This window comes from Anoplopoma fimbria, chromosome 7 (genome assembly GCF_027596085.1).
Source record: "Anoplopoma fimbria isolate UVic2021 breed Golden Eagle Sablefish chromosome 7, Afim_UVic_2022, whole genome shotgun sequence".
In the NCBI taxonomy this organism is placed as follows: Eukaryota; Metazoa; Chordata; class Actinopteri; order Perciformes; family Anoplopomatidae; genus Anoplopoma; species Anoplopoma fimbria.
Genome location: NC_072455.1, coordinates 4,857,128 through 4,876,732, shown reverse-complemented (window position 1 = coordinate 4,876,732; position 19,605 = coordinate 4,857,128). Strand labels below are relative to the sequence as shown.

Below are 19,605 nucleotides of genomic sequence, written 5' to 3'. Positions count from 1 at the left end.
ATTCGCAGCAGCGCCCTCTGTCTTGTACTGACCACGCTGCTTTTTTCCCGCCACGGTGGGTTTTCCCGCCATCGTCATCAAACATTTCTACTGACGTGTAATCTCGCGATAGAAACTGCAGATCACGTGGGGGACAATTACCTGGCTTTTGGGCAATAACTTTTGGGTTTTTATGAACATTTAGTATTATTTTTTGTACTATTTGATATCCTGTAAACTAATAAAACTAACTTTATATTTATAATCTTGTTAAATTCCATATTATTACAGAAAAAACATATAATTTATCATAAAGGAAGCATAATAAAAAATGTTATATGAACTGTTGAGTTGTTGCTTTCATTTGTACACTATAATGAAATTATCTCAATAAATAAAAGTTTTTTTTATAATATTCAGGGTCAAAACAGAAGGCTTCTTCCATGTTAGTTATATAATAAAAATAATAAAGAAAATGTGTTTATTTTACATATTTTCCTGTTCATTTATCACCTGTACGATAAATAAACAAATAATAAAAAAAGAAATGCCACTCCAGCTATAATCCTGAGGCCAAAATGTGCATCACCAAATGTATATTAAAACATAAAATATTTTATTTCACCATTAAAAACATTTCCAGGATATCTACAATTAAACCAGACCAGTTCCCTGCATTATTTAATCTGACTGAAAACATATATTTATTGGAAGCAACCATTCCCTTCCTTTATTAGGCAACAGACCTGAAAGAAAACGTTCTTAAATTAAACACTGTGGTGTTAAAAAAAAGTAAAGCTTTTCATATTGTATTCCCTTCCCCCTTACAGTAGTGTTGTCAGAGCTGGTGTGTTTATTTCATTCCAATACTTTCACCAAATTGAACCACATCTCATGAGAGAAAATATGCACCACATATTTCAGCAGGAGACGGAGAAAAGACCCCAGTAGTTAGCTTTTTTTCCTGAATCTTAGCACCTGTTTTCAAAGTGTGAATTAAAATCGCTTACATGATGGTAGTTTATTCTCCCTCAAAAAGCGGCTTAGAAAGGTGACAAACTGCATTCAGCTTGTGGCAGATTAGTTTCCCCCGTCGTACCAAGATGGCTTCTCACAAACATTTTACCTTTTTTTTGATACATATCCAAACCTTTAAGATAGTGTGTGCTTTGCTTAGTAGTCGCTCATTTGTACGTTAAATCTTTAAAGTAGCCTCTGACCCCCTTTAAACGCCAAAACACCGGCACATTACTGAAAAACAATTAATAGCTTCATAGATTTCATTCAGATTAATCAATCCTCAATGTGACAGTAAAGGGAAGAGCGTACACATATGAAGAGGGATTTTTGAAATGAATACAATGAACTCAAAGATTCATGATTTCCTTCCTGCACAAAACAATTAAAAACCGTAAGTCCATACAAAATGTTCCTTTTTTTTTTTTAAATCAAGCCCATATTTCAGATTCACAATAGATCACTTAGAAGTTTCTTCTTCTTCCTTTTTCTTCAGTATCATTATTCATCCATCTGTCCTTTCTGTGAGTCGTCATTCCCATTGTAGTATTTTCCAAATAATTCAGAGTTTGTTTCTTTTTCTGCCGGAGAGTCGTTTGCGCAGAGCGAAAGTGTCGATGTTTTTTTTTAGTGATTTTCAAATACTTTCCTTCGCCTGCCTCGTCTTCGTCAAACAGACCGCTATGTGCCGATACCTGAGCCTGCTCATTCACTCACTCCTCTATTCATGTCACATGTCGCTCTTTGTCCTTTTCCCTATGTGACCGTGGTGGAGTTCTGACCTCGGATGGCGCACCAGGCCATGAACACATCTCTGTGGAGGAGAAAATATAAAAAAGGAAAAGATTATTTTTCACTCTAAGAAAGTCAATTTCTGACATGTGATACTTTATGCAGGGTGGAATGTAATGTAACAAGATGCACCTAAATACCTTTCTACTTACTTGTGAGAACATTTACAGGCTCATTATTATCCCACTTTTGACTCCTATCTTTGTTTTGATCATATTCTGTATATAATGTTTATAAGGAATATACAGAAACCTAGTTTTTCAGCTTTAATTTAAGATAATAAGATAATTTTAGATAAGATAAGATCATTTAATACAATATAAAATAATTTAAAGTTAGATCATTTAAAGTAATTTAAGATAAGAACATTTAAAATTAGATAATTTAAAATAATTTAAAATAAATTCAGGATTAGACAATTTAAGATTAGATAATTTTAAATAATGTAAGGTAATTTAATATAAAATAAGATTGAACATTATTAATCTTGAAAAAAACGATTGTTCCAGAGATTGAACAAAGGTTACAAATGAATAGAAGTAACAACAGAGTAATAAGTATTAAGAGGCCCTTCAAAGCTTCTCTGAACAGAAACACTTTCAACTTCAGGAACTCACAACTGTATTGACACACCGACTGATAATCGAAACTCATATTACAAAACTCTGGGACCCAGGTTTGGTGAACACACCTGCAGTGTGTGGCTACACACTCGTTGCTACAGTACTCCTTGTCCCAGTCTGGGTTCTCCACAGCCGGCTTTGTGCAGCCGGCGCGTACACAGATGTTACGGCTGGCGGCGGGAGTCACACTCGGGACGGGGGCAACGTTCACCTCCACCTCCATCTGGGGGACGAAACAAATTTACATTTAAAAAAGGTATTAATCAAACCGTTTACTTCAGAGTTACAGATGTTTAATGCAACAGCCAGATGTGTTAAATGTCCAGTGCTGCTATAAAAGCAGCTCAAGTCTGCGAGCTTACCCCTTCCTCTGCCTCCGCCACTTCCTCTCCTCCCGTCAACACATCAGCCGACGGCCCCACCTCCATCATCATACCCGAGGGGGACACGGACGTGGGTGCTTCACCGGCTGACGTCACAATGATCGGCGTGCTAGCATCCGCCTGCCGCGCCGACGGGACGACCTTGATCTGCAGCGGAGGCGGAGCTGTGGCGGCGACCGCGCCTCCTCCTCGCGGTTTGGCCTGCAGAGGCGGCGGGGCCTGGGCGTGCACCATCTGCTGCAGCCGAGGCGGTAGAGAGGTGCTCTGCATCTGCTGCAGCGGCGGCGGCTGGCGCGGCGAGGAGGCGGCCGTCGCCGTGACCGACACGGCGCCGGAGGGCAGCTGCATCTGCTTGATGATGATCTTGGCGACGGTGGGCGGGTTGGGCGGGGCGGGAGCGGGCGGAGGCTGGGGCTTGGTGGCGCCGGTGCGGGAGCGCGTGGTGACCTGCGGCAGGTCCAGGATGATGTTGGAGGTGCAGATGTTGGTGATGGTGTTCTCCTCGGGGTTGTAGTGCTGCGACCTGGTGGCGCGGGAGGCGAGGGTGGAGGCGTGTGTGGCCATGACGCCGGGACCCGGGGCTGAAGGCGGGGGTGATGGAGGCGATGGGGAGGTGTCCATGACTTCAATGGGGGCCTAAAGAGAAGACGTTGAAGATTTATTATATGGATGTAGATGATGTTTGGAGTTTTAATGCATTCTGTGATTTATTACAAACCTCAGCTATGAAATATGCATCTCTGACTTTACAATGTGGAACAAATTATTGGCAGATCTTTGAGAATATTTAAAAACAGAAAACAGCGATGGGCAATAAAAATGATCACAAAGACAAAGACCTCAATACGAAAATCTTAAAATCCAATACTGTCGGATAAGAAAAAGTATCAGATTGCCAGTGTCGTATCTTTCATGCGACAGTGCTGTTGAAGTGATGAGGAAGGATGCTCCGCGGACACTGTTCTTGCTGGTATAATAAAGTTTATTACAAACAAGCAACACATGTCATGACGGACGTCTAGAGCACCCGGAGGTCTCGAGTCGAATCTGAAAGCCCTGCCTTGCGGGCTCTCGCACCTCCTTATATAGGGTACATGTTATGCAACATTTGGGCTGAAGTCAAGACAATGTATGTGGCTCCGTCATTCTACACATCTACCCTTCAGCCCCTGGTATCCTGCACATCTGCTTCTTATATAAGACAAAGACACTTGGGGCCTTCGCTGTATTGTGTGTGGTATATTTTCAGGTCTTGCACAATACAGCGAAGGCCCCAAGTGTCTTTGTCTTATATAAGAAGCAGATGTGCAGGATACCAGGGGCTGAAGGCCAAATGTATAGAATGACGGAGCCCCATACATGGTCTTGACTTCAGCCCAAATGTCGCATAACATGTACCCTATATAAGGAGGTGCGAGAGCCCGAAAGGCAGGGCTTTCAGATTCGACTCGAGACCTCCGGGCGCTCTAGACGTCCGTCATGACATGTGTTGCTTGTTTGTAATAAACTTTATTATACCAGCAAGAACAGTGTCCGCGGAGCATCCTTCCTCATCACTTCAACAGCACTGTCGCATGAAAGATACGACAAATTTGGCGTCACGAACAGGATCGGAGGTGGCCTCGCGGTTTTCTGCTACAACTTCACATACGGTGAGCTCACTCGATTGAATGCTTGTCATAAATTGGGGCTGTTATGTGGAGTTGCTTGGTCACACCGTAAATTAAGAACCTTCTTGTTATGGACATGTCCTGTTGATTTGATGTTTAAAGTGAGGCTCCGTGCTAAATTTAATGTAAAAAGGGGGAATGAATAGAGAGAAGATAAAAAGTGAAGAAAAGAAGTATGAGAAATACAAGGAATAGTTTAGAATAGCTTCATGGTAACGATAAGGTGTGCTAAACAGTATCGTGCAAGATTAATGAAGAGGGGCCCTCAACTTCTTAACGGTAAGACACATGCATATTAGCCACTGCGTAACGATGGCTCTGACATAGTCCGGAAGTTAGAAAGGAAGTTAGAAAGACAAAATTGGGGAAACCTGGATCCAGGTAATTTGAATAAATAAATGTAAAGAGTGATAAGAGACAGATAAGGAAATAAAGGAAATGATCATATGACTGAGCCGCAAAATCGGATAGGATAGAGCCCTCAAGTGTAGGAGCATGTAGTACGGGCCGAGTAAAACCTGGAACGACATCTTATGGTCAGTTTAATAACTGGAGAGTGTAGAATCACAATTCGATTGACTGTTACCACTCTGACATTTGTTGACGAACGGTGTCTGATGCAGCCTCTCATCGAATATCTACATCTCAGAGGTAGCATAAATTTTATGAGAAAAAGTAAGGAAATAGCGGCAATAAGCATGCTGTAAGGGATCTAAAACTGGTGAAGAGAATGAGTGTGTGTGTTTACTTTGGGATGAGAAGAAACTGGGGTGAATGTGTGTGTGTGAAACTTGGCTGCTGATGTGTTCCAGCTGTGTGCCATAAAATGCATAGGAAGAGAATAGATGTGTTAAAGTTAAAAGAAAGAAAAAACACATTATGATTGAATAAACATATATAGGTGGTGATTTGAGAACGGGACATTTAATAATTTGTAAGGATAGTGGCCCGAAGAATGTATTGTATAAAACCATGAGCTTCTTTTTAGAAGACGTAATGAATTGAATAAGGTATGGTATAAAACCATGAGCTTCTTTTTAGAAGACGTAATGAATTGAACGAGTTAGTAAATAAAACATGAGCTCTTCTTAAAAGGGACGTAATATAATAAATGAGCTGTTAAATGCACAATGAACTTCGTTTAAGAAGGGTGCAAACCCCCCTCACTCGTCTCAAAATTCCCTCTAGATGGAGGTCGGAATGTGGGGGTGTGAAGGCGTTCGGTGACACTTTCTTGGGAGTTACAGAGTCCTTTGCCGTTTGAACTGTTTGGTCCAGTTGGTGTTCACTAAATGCTACAATGTTTAGGTAGGGGTTTAATTTAGGAATAAAATTTATGATGCTGTTAAAGGGACCTAATGGGTTCACAAGAGACTAAATCATTGCCTGTTTCTTGTCTGTTATGTCATTTACGGTGAATGAGAATTGAGACGGGAGGCAAGGCAGCGGGCCGGCACATCACGGAGTGTGGCTTGCTGACGTCCACGGGGAGGCTTCCGTTTCAATCTACTAAAGGCCGGTACAAATTTATCCACAGACTCTTTAGCAAAAACAAAACCTGCATTTTCCATATTTGTATGTGTTCTCAGTCGTAGGTAATATTGATGGTACACATATAAACCTGCTTTCATTTATAAGCCTAAGAGGATACTGACCTGCTCCTATACACATGAAAGAATACATGCTCTAGGCAGTTAGGAGAAATAAATAAATAAATAAATAGAAAACTTGGCAACTGATTGACCAGTTAATGCATTTAATTAATTAATGGCATATGATTGTTTGGTCTAACCTCTGCTGACAATTACAGATGTCCATTTTTGTTATTGTGCGTGGTTTGTTCTGATCTGTGCTGTGGTGGACATTCAATATGGTGACTGTTTGACGATTTGAGCTGAATATTGGTTAATTGGATAATTGGTTAATTTGTTGATTGGTTAATTTGTTGATTGGTTGATTGGATTGGTTAATTTGTTGATTAGTTAATTGGTTATCATGTCAACATAGTCCACAACTAGTTCACGCATAGGACCCCTTGGAGTTGGGATGTGGCCAGGAGTAACCGTCACTCCCCTCCGAACATTGTTTTTCAGACAGATAGTGCACCTGCCTATGACATAATCAATCTGTTCAAGCAAACATGGTGCCCAAAAACCATACTCTTTTGTAATCTTTCTCTTAACTTCCCCCCCTTGCAACGTGAGCTAAACCATGCGCCTCCTGAATCATCAGACCCAACAGGTCTGGAGGTGATAGTATCAGCCCCTCATGATTTCTCCAAAGTCCAGTAAAATCTCGGGTGGCACCTCGGTCTAGCCACAACTGTTTGTCCATTTCAGGAGCAGCTTCCTGCATTAAAATCACATCTTTGAGCGTAATTTTGTCTTCCAAGTTCACTTCATGCGTGACGAGAAGAACTTTGCCCAATTTATCTGCTCCTGTGACTGCTCTTGCAGCTTCATCAGCCGCTCTATTCCCTTGTGAAACCCTTGATGCATCCCTCCTATGTGCCGCACATTTAGCTATTGCTATTTCTTTAGGCTTCATCATAGCATGCAGCAATTTCATGATCTGGGCGTGATGCTGTATCGGCGAACCATCCGTTTTCTTAAACCCTCGGTTCTTCCACACTGCTCCAAACAAGTGGCACACATTATGTGCATATGCAGAGTCGGTATATATCGTCACTCGCTTCCCTTCTGCCAACAAACACGCTTCAGTTAGCCCCACCAGCTCAGCAAGTTGTGCAGATGCAGGCTGTGGTATCCCTTCAGCCTTCTCAACTGCAAATCCAGTTCCTTGGGCTTTTACTACCGCATAGCCAGCACTTAATTTATCGCCCACACGATAACAAGACCCATCAGTCCAATACTCCAGGTCCACCACATGCAATGGGAGAGCTTGTAAATCTGATCTAAGCCTAGAGTATTTCTCTGCTTCTTGAACACAATCGTGTGGCTCACCATCTTCTGGAGTTGGCAAATTCTCAGCTGGATTTACCGTAACACACCTTGCTAGGGTAACATCTTCCTGCTCTAAGAGCCTATGATAGTCTCTGAGCCTAGACATAGTCAAGTTGTTCTTACCATAATTCAAAAGATTTCTGAGACTATGATGTGTAAGAATTGTCACTGGATAACCCATTGTTACAGATGATGCTTTATTGTACATTAGAGAAACTCCCACCATAGCTCTGTAACACAGTGGTAACCCTAGCTCCACTTCTGAATAAGCCGTGGAGTAATATAAATGGGTTGAGGACTCGTCCCCGTACCCGTTGGTTGACAAAGAACTGCACATGCATGTTTACCCCCAGTAGAAGTAGATACATATAACACAAAATTCTTAGAGTAGTCTGGAATTGCTAGCGCCGGAGCCTCTTGCAACTTCTTTTTTGTCGTTTCAAATGCCAAAAGGCCATCGTGTGTCCAGGACAGATTACAGTGTAGCTTAGCATTCCCAGTACTTTTAATCATAGCTCTCAAAGGCCCCGTCAAGCTAGCATAATCCTCAACCCATGCTGAAGAATATCCTGCAATACCAAGAAATGTCATCATCTCTCGGACTGTTCTGGGTTTTGGAGCCTTGCGAATAGCCTCCACGTGACTATCAGAGATGCTTCTGTGTCCCTGCGTTATTGTTTGACCCAAATAAGTTACCTTCTCCTGACAATACTGCAGTTTCTTCAGAGAGGCCTTGTGACCCTTCTCTGCCAGTATTTGTAGCAATTTAATTGAGTCCTTATGACATGTCTCCTCATCTGGTGAACAAATGATGATGTCGTCCACGTATTGAATTACATTGCTTTTTAATACCTGCTCTATCCCCTTCAAATCGTCTTTCACTATTTTGTTGAAAATGTGCGGACTATGTTTGAACCCTTGTGGCAGTCTCTCATACTCATAAGATTGTCCGTTGTACGTGAACCCAAATAAGCTTTGGCTTTCCCTACTAAGTGGAACACTGAAAAACGCACCACATAAATCTAACACTGTGAAATGTGTCGCATTTGGCGGAAGTTGGGCTAACAAAGTATGTGGATCCGGCACTTCTGCTGGAAAATCAACCACCACTTCATTGACCGCTCTTAAATCATGTGTCAGGCGATATGAATTATCTGGCTTCTTTATCGGCAACAAAGGCGTGTTGCTCTGGGGATCCTGTGTTATCCTTAAAACACCCGCCTTAAAAAGTCCTTCAATCTGTGGTTCAATTCCTCGGATTGCCTCTTCACTCAGTGGATACTGGTTCTTCCAAGGTGGTTTGACTCCTGGTCAGAGTTCAACTCTTACTGGTTGAGCTGACTTCACAAGTCCAATATCAGTACTATGCCGAGCCCACAAACATTCTGGAACTTGTTGTAGCATCTCTTCTCTCATTGAGTCTGAGTCCATCTTAGCACTGCAGATGGACTCATGTGTCATTCGCACAGTTTGTGGCTGTCCTTGTCCTTGAGCAGAGATCATGATCTTAATGAACCTCTGATCCTCACTCTTCCAGATGGCAAGATTCTCTGTTACTGGTGTAAAAACAGCTTCTTCTGCCTCCGCCATCATTTCTCCCACTTGCTTCTGCGTATGTTCTTCACACACCCACAAGGTCACATGTGGCACACTCTTCTCGATATCAAACTCTTTGTCCAAATAGTCATTTCTGTGTATCTTCATAGCTGCTCCTTGTGGTCCCAAAATTATACAGCCCGAATTTAGTTGAGCTTGTTTTGGTTGTCGACTCAACCATTCTTCTGCGTTTATTTGAGCATCATTATTGAAATACTTGAGCGTGCAGTGAAATGGATACTCTGGAAGCTTCGCGTCGGGCATATTTACGATGATAAACTTTTCCCACAACTTAACTGGCTCAAAAAAATCTTCATTAAGATTTCCGATCCAACATACTGTAGAAGCTTCAGTCTCTGTTGTCATCAATGATTGGTGAACACTCTCGTTTGGCATTTCAACCTGACAGCCGTCTGGTTTACACTTTATTGTACACCCCAATTTACACATAGCATCTCTTCCCAAAAGTGCAATAGGTGTATGTTCTGATACCAATATGGGTAACGTAATCTTCTGCTTTTTATAGCTGAGCTCGATTGGTTTAGTGAGAGGAACTAGCTGTTTCACTCCCTTGAACCCGATTGTCCGAATCAATTGATCAGACATGGGGAGATGTATAGCATCTTCAGGCCGAATACAGGTAAAAGCAGCTCCGCTGTCCGCCATCACTTCCACTGGACGATTATTTACTTTTACCTCTATTGTTGGATCTTTCTCCGGCCCTGATACTACCAGCTGACACCCCCCTCTCGAGTCTTCAGGGCACCCCTAGTAACCAGGTTCCGGGCCTCTGTAAGGGTTCACCGGTCCTCTGGGTGTCCCTAATTGGCCCCTGAATCCTCCTCTGAATCCCCTCTGAAGTTTCCTCTGACCTCTTGACCTGCACTGCACTCGCGGGCAAAATGGCCTTGTTGTCCACAAGTATAACATTCGTTTGATTGCTGTTGAAAGTTTGGATTAAACCTTCCTCCTCTTCCGAAATTTCTTTGATCTCTTCCTCTCCAGGGCTGCGCTTGATCAAAAGCTGGCTGTGGGTAGGAGACGACTGGAACCACCGGCGGTGGCTGGAACGATTGGAGCTGAACCTGGTTCGGCTGTGGTTGTGGTACTAGTTGATTTAGTGGAGCCTGATTCTGCATAACCAGAGCCTGCTTCTTCTCCATCTTCTTGTTATCCATCAGTTGTATTTGATTAAGTTTCCTGAGGGTCTCTTGGTCCTGGTCTTTCTGATCATGTTCCTTTTTCCTATACAGCTCCACTTGGTGGGCTATATGATCCGTATAAACACCCTTTGCCATGCTTCCAAGACCAACCACCTCTGCCAACTTGCTTCTCACTGGCAGGGGCAACCCCTTCTGTATTCTGGCTCGCAAAATTGACTGCTCCATTTGATTCAAATCCGGGTCATTTCCTGTGACATTTCTCCACACTTGATGAACTCTCGACACATAGGCCCTCGGGTTTTCTTCTTGTCCCAGTGGTTCAATAAAAATATTGTCAGGATGTACATTTGTCGGAAATGTTTCTTTCAGCGCCCTGCACACTTGACCTCTATTTGCAGCAAACAGCTCTGAATCATTCACAGCAGTTCCCACATATCGATTAAGTCCAGCTTTCTGTAGAATCTCTCCCATAGCGTGAACTCCAACGAGGTTGGCCAAGAGTCTCTTGATATCTCCCATGGCCGGTTGCTCTCCCACCATGATCTCTTCCAACTTCGAAATCCAAGGATGTGCTCCATCTTGAAGAGTAGGTAACTTTTCAAGTATGTTTGACATATCTGTACTCTGCCAAGGCTTATACTCCAAATTCCGTCCTCGGATGACCACTGGAATCATCTTGCTGGGTTTCAACTGTTTTCTAAAGCGCACTCTATCTGTCGTGGCCGATTGTTTGGAGTTTTCATTCTCTAACTCTTCCTTCCGCAACCGCAATTCCTCTAGCTGGTACTCTAGTCCTCTTAATTCTTCTGGACTATCAGTTTTTTGTCGGTCACGGCGGCATCGGTCTATGCTTATTTCGACCTTTCTCAAATTCTCCCGGACTTCCTCTCCATGGCTCTCTTCATCCTCACTGTCATCAGTGATAGTATTTCCTTTCATTTCCGCTCTGGCCAGCATCCGCCTGACTGCAGGGTCATATCCTCCCCTGCTCCCTTCCTGATCGCTTTGGTCACTCTCGTCTCCATGGTCCCACCTGTGCTTCCCAAATCCAAACCTTGCTTTCTTCTTACTTTTGGATCTTGGATACATCGTTATAGTTGACTCCGCTCGTCCTGTTTCTATTATTATGTCCTCCTCGTTTCTGATACGGTAGTCACCCTCCTGACTGATCAATGGGATCTGAGGATAGATTTTCTTAGACTTCGTCCCTACCTCATAAGGTGGCGGTCCCTTCACTGGGTTCATATGTGAGAACAATGAATTGGTGTCTTTCATCAGTTTTTCTGTTTGTTCTGTATTTTGTTTTATTTCTTCTGCATCTTTATCCCTCTTATCGTTTGCAGCTTTGATCAGTTTCTGTCCCTCATTTTCAAACAACTGGAGAATGCCAATCTCCACTTGCCTCTTCTCCTTGCGTTTTCTCCCCTTTTTTCCCTTCTTTTGCTCTGCCTTGTATGTGGATACAAGTACCAGCATTATTTTAATTACATCTGGGTTAAGAGTCCCCTCCACTGGCCATGGTTGGTCAATTTCAGGCCAGCGTTTGTGCCATTTTTCCGATATTTTTGCAATGTTTGCGATGCCTCTAATTAAAGGATTATTCTTCTGTACTATATCAACAGGAGTGATTACTTTTGGATTTTTAGTGTTCTTTTTCCCCATTATAACGGCTTCCTTATGTTTCGTTATTGTACTTTAAGAAGTAATTGCTAAAATTAAAACTACTCAAGGCTATTTAGATTACTTCCCCCCTTTGTTTTTTGTTTTTTTCTATCCTTACAAATTATTAAATGTCCCGTTCTCAAATCACCACCTATATATGTTTATTCAATCATAATGTGTTTTTTCTTTCTTTTAACTTTAACACATCTATTCTCTTCCTATGCATTTTATGGCACACAGCTGGAACACATCAGCAGCCAAGTTTCACACACACACATTCAGCACTCCTACGCACACCCATTCTCCCCAGTTTCTTCTCATCCCAAAGTAAACACACACACTCATTCTCTTCACCAGTTTTAGATCCCTTCATTCATACAGCATGCTTATTGCCGCTATTTCCTTACTTTTTCTCATAAAATTTATGCTACCTCTGAGATGTAGATATTCGATGAGAGGCTGCATCAGACACCGTTCGTCAACAAATGTCAAGAGTGGTAACAGTCAATCGAATTGTGATTCTACACTCTCCAGTTATTAAACTGACCATAAGATGTCGTTCCAGGTTTTACTCGGCCCGTACTACATGCTCCTACACTTGAGGGCTCTATCCTATCCGATTTTGCGGCTCAGTCATATGATCATTTCCTTTATTTCCTTATCTGTCTCTTATCACTCTTTACATTTATTTATTCAAATTACCTGGATCCAGGTTTCCCCAATTTTGTCTTTCTAACTTAATTCCGGACTATGTCAGAGCCATCGTTACGCAGTGGCTAATATGCATGTGTCTTACCGTTAAGAAGTTGAGGGCCCCTCTTCATTAATCTTGCACGATACTGTTTAGCACACCTTATCGTTACCATGAAGCTATTCTAAACTATTCCTTGTATTTCTCATACTTCTTTTCTTCACTTTTTATCTTCTCTCTATTCATTCCCCCTTTTTACATTAAATTTAGCACGGAGCCTCACTTTAAACATCAAATCAACAGGACATGTCCATAACAAGAAGGTTCTTAATTTACGGTGTGACCAAGCAACTCCACATAACAGCCCCAATTTATGACCAGCATTCAATCGAGTGAGCTCACCGTATGTGAAGTTGTAGCAGAAAACCGCGAGGCCACCTCCGATCCTGTTCGTGACGCCAAATTTGTCGTATCTTTCAGTACAGTGCTGTTGAAGTGATGAGGAAGGATGCTCCGCGGACACTGTTCTTGCTGGCATAATAAAGTTTATTACAAACAAGCAACACATGTCATGACGGACGTCTAGAGCGCCCGGAGGTCTCGAGTCGAATCTGAAAGCCCTGCCTTTCGGGCTCTCGCACCTCCTTATATAGGGTACATGTTATGCAACATTTGGGCGGAAGTCAAGACAATGTATGGGGCTCCGTCATTCTATACATTTGGCCTTCAGCCCCTGGTATCCTGCACATCTGCTTCCTATATAAGACAAAGACACTTGGGGCCTTCGCTGTATTGTGCAAGACCTGAAAATATACCACACCAGACAATCTACTAAAAACCACCAAACAAAAATACAAAAGCTATTTCCAACCAATCACAACCCTTTAGGAGCACACTTTGCACAAATAGACATTGTTTTGGTAAAGCCAGAGACGAGCGCTCAATCCGAGGAAACAGCGAACAATCATCATTCACAACCAACTTAAACAGAAAAGACACTTCTTATTATGGTGTGGAGATGCCACTGATGCACATTGATGACTCTGCGTCCAACGTGCGCCATGATAGAGGGAATAACCACAAATTCGCAATAGAGCATGCAGAGTGCGACTGCAAACATCAGAAGTTAAGACTCCTTTAACGACCACTGTGTGCAGGTTTCTTTGCATCTACAGCTGTCAGGTTTTACAAACGGAGGGACGTCTCGACCATCAGATCCACTCACCTGAGAGTTCTGGCCGGCTCTGTACTCCGCCAGCGCCTTCAAGTACTCCTTCTTAGCCGCTTCGTTTTTCCTCTTGTAAACCTAAAAAAAAAATCACCCCGCACTGATATTAGGATTTTGTTTGAGACGTTTCCTTCAAGCTGAGCTCAATCTACCCGAGTCACAGTAAGTGTATGACTCTGGTCCAGCAGCTAAAAAGATGGCCTGAGGGATCAATGAATGGACATTTCACCTGCTTCTGCTCCTCCCCCAGGCTGTCCCACATGGACGCCACTATCTTGGACACTTCTCCAAACGTGGCGTTGGGGTTTTGTCCCTTTATCGCCGCCTGTGTGTCCCTGAAGAACAGAGCGTAGGCCGACACGGGCTTCTGAGGCTCGTTGGGGTCTTTCTTCGGCGCCTTCCCTCTCTTCGTTCCTCTCGCGCCGGTTTTCCGCCCGACGGCCGGAGAGATGCTGGAGGCGGGGGCGGAGAGCGGGGACTCAGAGAGGGAGGGGTCGAGGGAGATGACTCCGGGAGAGACAGCCAGAGAGACGGGAGACTCCACCAGGACGCTCTGATCGGAGGGAGAGGGACGGTATGTTGGAGTAAAGAATACATTTCCAAATGTTTTTCTTTTTTAACGTGACAATAAAAACCTTCCAGACATTAAATCGGTTTTACATTATTCATTTCAGTTTAGTAGAAAAGTTTGGGATTTGTCACATTTGTCTTTAAAGTCGTTGTAGGCAGCATTTAGTTATTGACCAGTGGAAACCATTTATCTCCTATTTCGGTGTTTCTGAATTTTATAATCTTTTTTATCAAGTCAAAAATTTGGAAAATAAATGACATAGACACACAAGTATTTATCATTTACTTAAGGTTTATTTATTTTATTTTTCAAAATCCACTGTTGGTGTAATGTCCAGCAATTTGAAATATTACAGGAAATATAAAAAAATATATATATATTTATTTATTTATTTATTTGAATAGTATTTTGCCAGTCCTGCTGTGCATTTTTTTTTGTGGTGTTGGCGGGATCTTTATGTTTTGGAACTTCCAATGATGTTGCAATTAAGCTTCATTTTAATTCTATATTTGTTTCAAATGTACACCACGAAAAGTCAATTCGTTTTTAGCAGCTCCTGTTTGTACCGTAACCAGGAATGTACAAATAAAAAAACACAGTTGTGATACAAAAGAAAATCTACAAACACTGATCAAGAGGAAAGATCTGAATTTAAAAAGGAGTGTCTTTTTTTTATCCTTAGAAAGTTTATGTATCGTTGAATCTAAAAATATTTATTTTGTCTGTATGTTCAGATTTGATTAAGTTAGAGAAAAGGAGTGCAACGTTTTATGCAAATTGCTTAAATTGTACTATTTTAATTATTAAACAGCACCACAGTTTTTCAAATATTAGAAATGTCTTGACAATATTGAATATTTTTGAATTTTTGAGCATTAATCAAATATGAAAATGAGAAAAGACTCTTTCTGCTTTATTAGGACTGCGTTGTGGTTGGAAGCAATCATCTATCATCAGATTATGAATTCCCTTTTGATAAACTCAGGTTTTAAAAACTCACCCTTCTGAAGTCATCCATGTCGTCATCCTGCAGCGAGCTGGTGGGCGACGCCGTGGCCGACAGAGGGTTATCGGGCGACTGGGGGCGTTGCAACATGTTCCCGCCCCCAAGCCGAGCCCCAGCTGAGCGCTGAGCTCCGACTGGTCGATGGTGGTCAGCTGGTTGGACCCCAGCAGGCCCTGGCCCATGTCGCCCAGCGGGACGTCGATGGTCACCGGGGACGAGCTCCTGAACTGAGAGCCGATGGGATGACCGAGATCCTGGGGACGCAAATAAAAAAGTGAGTGAGTGAGTTTAACTGGCGTTTGTTACCGTGACAACCGCTCAGATGCCTCCTCACCATTCCCAGTGACGACCCCAGCAAAGCGCTGCCTCCTGACTGGTTGATGACTCCCAGACTCAGGTGCTCCAGTCCCTGCGAGGGGGCGTTGACGAAGGTGGAGGCGAACGAGGGGTCGTCGCCCTCGACAACGGCGTTCCCGGGCACCACCACGCTGTCGGAGGGGCCCGAGTCCGACAGCTCCCCGAAATGGGACACCACATCCGACACGGTGAGGGCCGAGTCTGGATCCAACGAGATGGGAGGGATCTCGAACTCCTCATCGCCGAGGCTGGGAGTGTGGAACGTCTGGAGAGAAGAAGGGAGGACGGAGAAGATGAGAGATGGAGAAGGAAGAGAAAACAAGTTTGTGAGAAACTGTGGTGGAGAAGTAAACAACAATACTGAAAGGAAGATCCACACAAGAAAGTTGGGCATTACAGCTTCCTTTAACACAGATTTTGGACAAAAGTTAATTTGTTTTTGTAGATTTATATTATTGGTATTCTCCTCAAACTGTTTTCTGAGTCCCTCCTTTGGTAACATTTCTATCTATTCTGATCACAAAACAGCACTTATAGATTCATGAATCATTTTTAATCTGCAGCTGCTTCACAGTAAAATCATAATGCTTTCTCTTTAGATGAGTCAGTTTTTCTGAGGATTCACTCTGTTAAAAAAAACAAAAAAACAGCTTGTTTCCTACATGACAGCATAAAAGAAAGAAAAAACGGAAACTCAGAATTTAAGCAGGAGGGAAGTCAATGGTTTTAGTGGAACGTGCACGTTGATAATGAACGTCACAGCTCATACTTGAGGCAGTAAAGCTGTTTTTAATATGTACTCATGAAGCTGACATTAAGTCGTTCATACGTGCAGAGCAAAAGTCTTATTTTGTTTGACTCGCACATGATAAAAAATCTAAAATGATCAAGTTAGACAGTATTGAGTTTAGGCATGTTTGTAGTCTGGTTAATGCTGATTCAAAACAGTGCTGCAGGAGCCCGATTGGCTCCAGTTTGTGCCTCTAATGTTTTCATTTTACATTCAAGTCACAGAGCTAAGCATCCATTTTTCATGAAATATAAATGACTGGTGATCTTATATAAAACCTGAAGAGTATTTAAAAGACATTTACTGATGTTATTTCCAGAATCTACATTTAAAAAAAAATTGAGTCCAAGAAGATTGTTTTGCATAACGCAAAAAAAAAAAGTACTGTATGGTAAGGAATTATAAAATAATGAAATGTAACATTAATATTGACACATATATCTAATAGAGGATCTTTTTCATTTTGGTTCAAATTGTATAAATTGAGCAAGCTACGATTTTCCTCCAGTAAATCGTTTAGTCAAGGTGGTTATCCAAGCAACCCAAATCATGACTCATATTATATCGCGATCTGTTCATAGTTAGTAGATGACGACTTCGACAAACCACGATGGTCTGGACACTCCAGATGGGATTAACGAGACGATTAACAACATAGGAAAGCAGACTTGTTGAAAATTTGGCCGGTTTTTCTTGTGAATTACTGGACTTTTTACATCTTCAAGCCTCTTAAAAGTATTCAAATAAAACCATCTAAAAAGGGAAGAATCAATCTTTGGTTGAACCGGTGAAAGCTCATCGACACAAGTAGACCTAGTTTTGCTTTAAGAAGTAAAAAAAGTTCAGAACCAGAGGCTTAAACAAAAGACACATCTAGTTGATATAAAACCGGTGCTGTGTGAATAAAGCCTTATCAATTGTTCTATTAAGGTCAAGGTTTTATTTCATTAAAGTATATGTGGTCTTTTTCTCAGGCAAAGTGATTCACCACTGATGGAAAAAAAAAGTGGAAAACTCTGATGTTTCTTTGGGGGTTAACAACATTTCAACGATAAAGCGAATATATATATATATTATCTTTCATCAAGGCGGTTGGAAGAGTCTCTGAGGATTCTGGGTACATCTTCAGAGCAAAAATACCATTCATGGACAATATGAAACTATAAACATTAAATGTGGGTTTCTTGAACGATGGCTTTTGGCTGATGTGAGGAATCCAAGTTTAGTTTTCAAGCAAATCCATATTATGTATGATTTTAAGATTTAAGATTTCCAAAACTCGTATAGGTACTATATCTCTGCTATGACGTGAAAGCATCTTTAAGATAAGATAAGATAAGATAAGATAAGATAATCCTTTATTAGTCCTGCAGTGGGGAAATTTACAGGATTACAGCAGCAGAGAGGATAGTGCAAAGAAGAGACATAGTAAAAGAAAAACAAGATCAAATAAAATGAAATAAAAAACAAGTATTATAAATAAGCAATAAAAAAAACAGTAAAAAAAATCCACAATAACTGAAATATTATATTATTATATGCACAGACAGAAACACTATTATGGCTATATTTGGCTCTGTGACTCTTATGTATGCTATTTTAAGGTGTGATTCTGCTTTGATTTTAAGACAAAAGTGGCTCCAAAAACCCTGTCAAATAGAAACACCATATAAATAAAATATGTAAATGCATACCTCTGAGGAGAGGAAGGGATGGCTGGACCCAGAGATTGTCAGGTAGTTGTCACTGCCTCCAGGGAACTGAAACAAGTCAGAAATAAAACATTATTATTCATGCAGAAGAAAGAATACATGTTTTCATTTAATCTGCAAAAAAAAAATCTCCTTTTTATGTGCATTAAAAACACACAAGCATAGGAAAACAATGAGGCATCAGGTCTTATAATAACCTGAACCAAGCACCAATAAATAAACACTCTGAGGTGCGTTCAGGGTGCGTTAGAATATGCAAAGCTTGCGTCCCCTTGTGTGTGAATGACATGTGCTCCGTTGATAACACCACAGTCACCTTGCTGTCAGTGTCAAATCCATTGAAAGACTGCGGGTCCAAGAACTCCGGGTCCCCGTCGTGCTGCCCGGTACCATCTGTTAGATCCGAGTAGAAATTCAGGTCCATCTTTTCAACCGGGCCTCATATATCGGCTATGAGGCCCCTTTGGCTGAATTAAACACACTATTCCGCCTTATATTTAAATAAAAATGTGTTGTTGAGGTGGTATTAGACGGCTGTGTTGGCTCCAGAGGGGTAACGTGGCTGTTGCCCGTGTTTTCTCGCTGACCTGCCCCTCCACGGCTGAGCTCTAGCTGGGCTTTGACGCAAAGGCTGCAGCACTCGTCACTTCGCGTCCCGTTTGTCCGTCGGTCCGCGAACGTCACACGTCATTCAAATGGACGCAGCCGGAGACACGGATCACGTGGTCGGCGCCGGATGTTGAGCGACACGGATTTCAAAATAAAATCCGATACTGAAATATATTTTTTTAATGGTTTTTTTTACTTAAAACCATTTTTTTTATTTAAAACAATATATTGAAAAAACATCACAATACTACCCAACTATTACCTGTTTCAGTGCGCATAGCAGATTCAATATTTGGCCATAATGGGAGGAAAGTTGACACATATTAATTATTATATTCTTATTATTATATTCCTTTATTGATCCCCATGGGGGAAATTCAAGTGTTGCAGCAGCTCAACTACACAGACACAGACAATAAATACACATACTATACAACTACACAGACAATAAATACACATACTATGCAACTACACAGACAATAAATACACATACTATACAACTACACAGACAATAAATACACATACTATACCCAAATTTATCAATAAAGGAATATAATAATGTAATGTATTGTTCTCACAATTATCTTCTTTGTACAGCAAGTGTTTCTATTTACACTAAGGTTTTACATTAGCCTCTTTCCTTTCTCCATGCACCGTCAAAGTACCCTTATTTGCCCAAAGACTAAGAATTCCTATGCTGGAATAACACTAAATGTCTGTTGATTTGGGTTAATTTGATTAAACACAAATGATCTACTACCAGAACTGAGATCTAAGATTGTATTCGTTATAG

The 19,605-nt window shown here is 41.6% G+C and overlaps 1 protein-coding gene across 1 annotated transcript; it reads right to left on the bottom strand.

Annotated features, from left to right (window-relative positions):
• Positions 1-607: 607 nt before the first annotated feature.
• On the bottom strand, positions 608-18,894 carry tox4b (TOX high mobility group box family member 4 b). Its single transcript, XM_054601647.1, is given in 10 exon segments — positions 608-1,810; positions 2,480-2,634; positions 2,774-3,430; positions 13,765-13,845; positions 13,997-14,320; positions 15,339-15,448; positions 15,451-15,598; positions 15,679-15,966; positions 18,186-18,251; positions 18,520-18,894. Coding segments are annotated over 10 exon segments (1,995 nt in total). The 5' UTR covers positions 18,628-18,894; the 3' UTR covers positions 608-1,752.
• Positions 18,895-19,605: the final 711 nt, after the last annotated feature.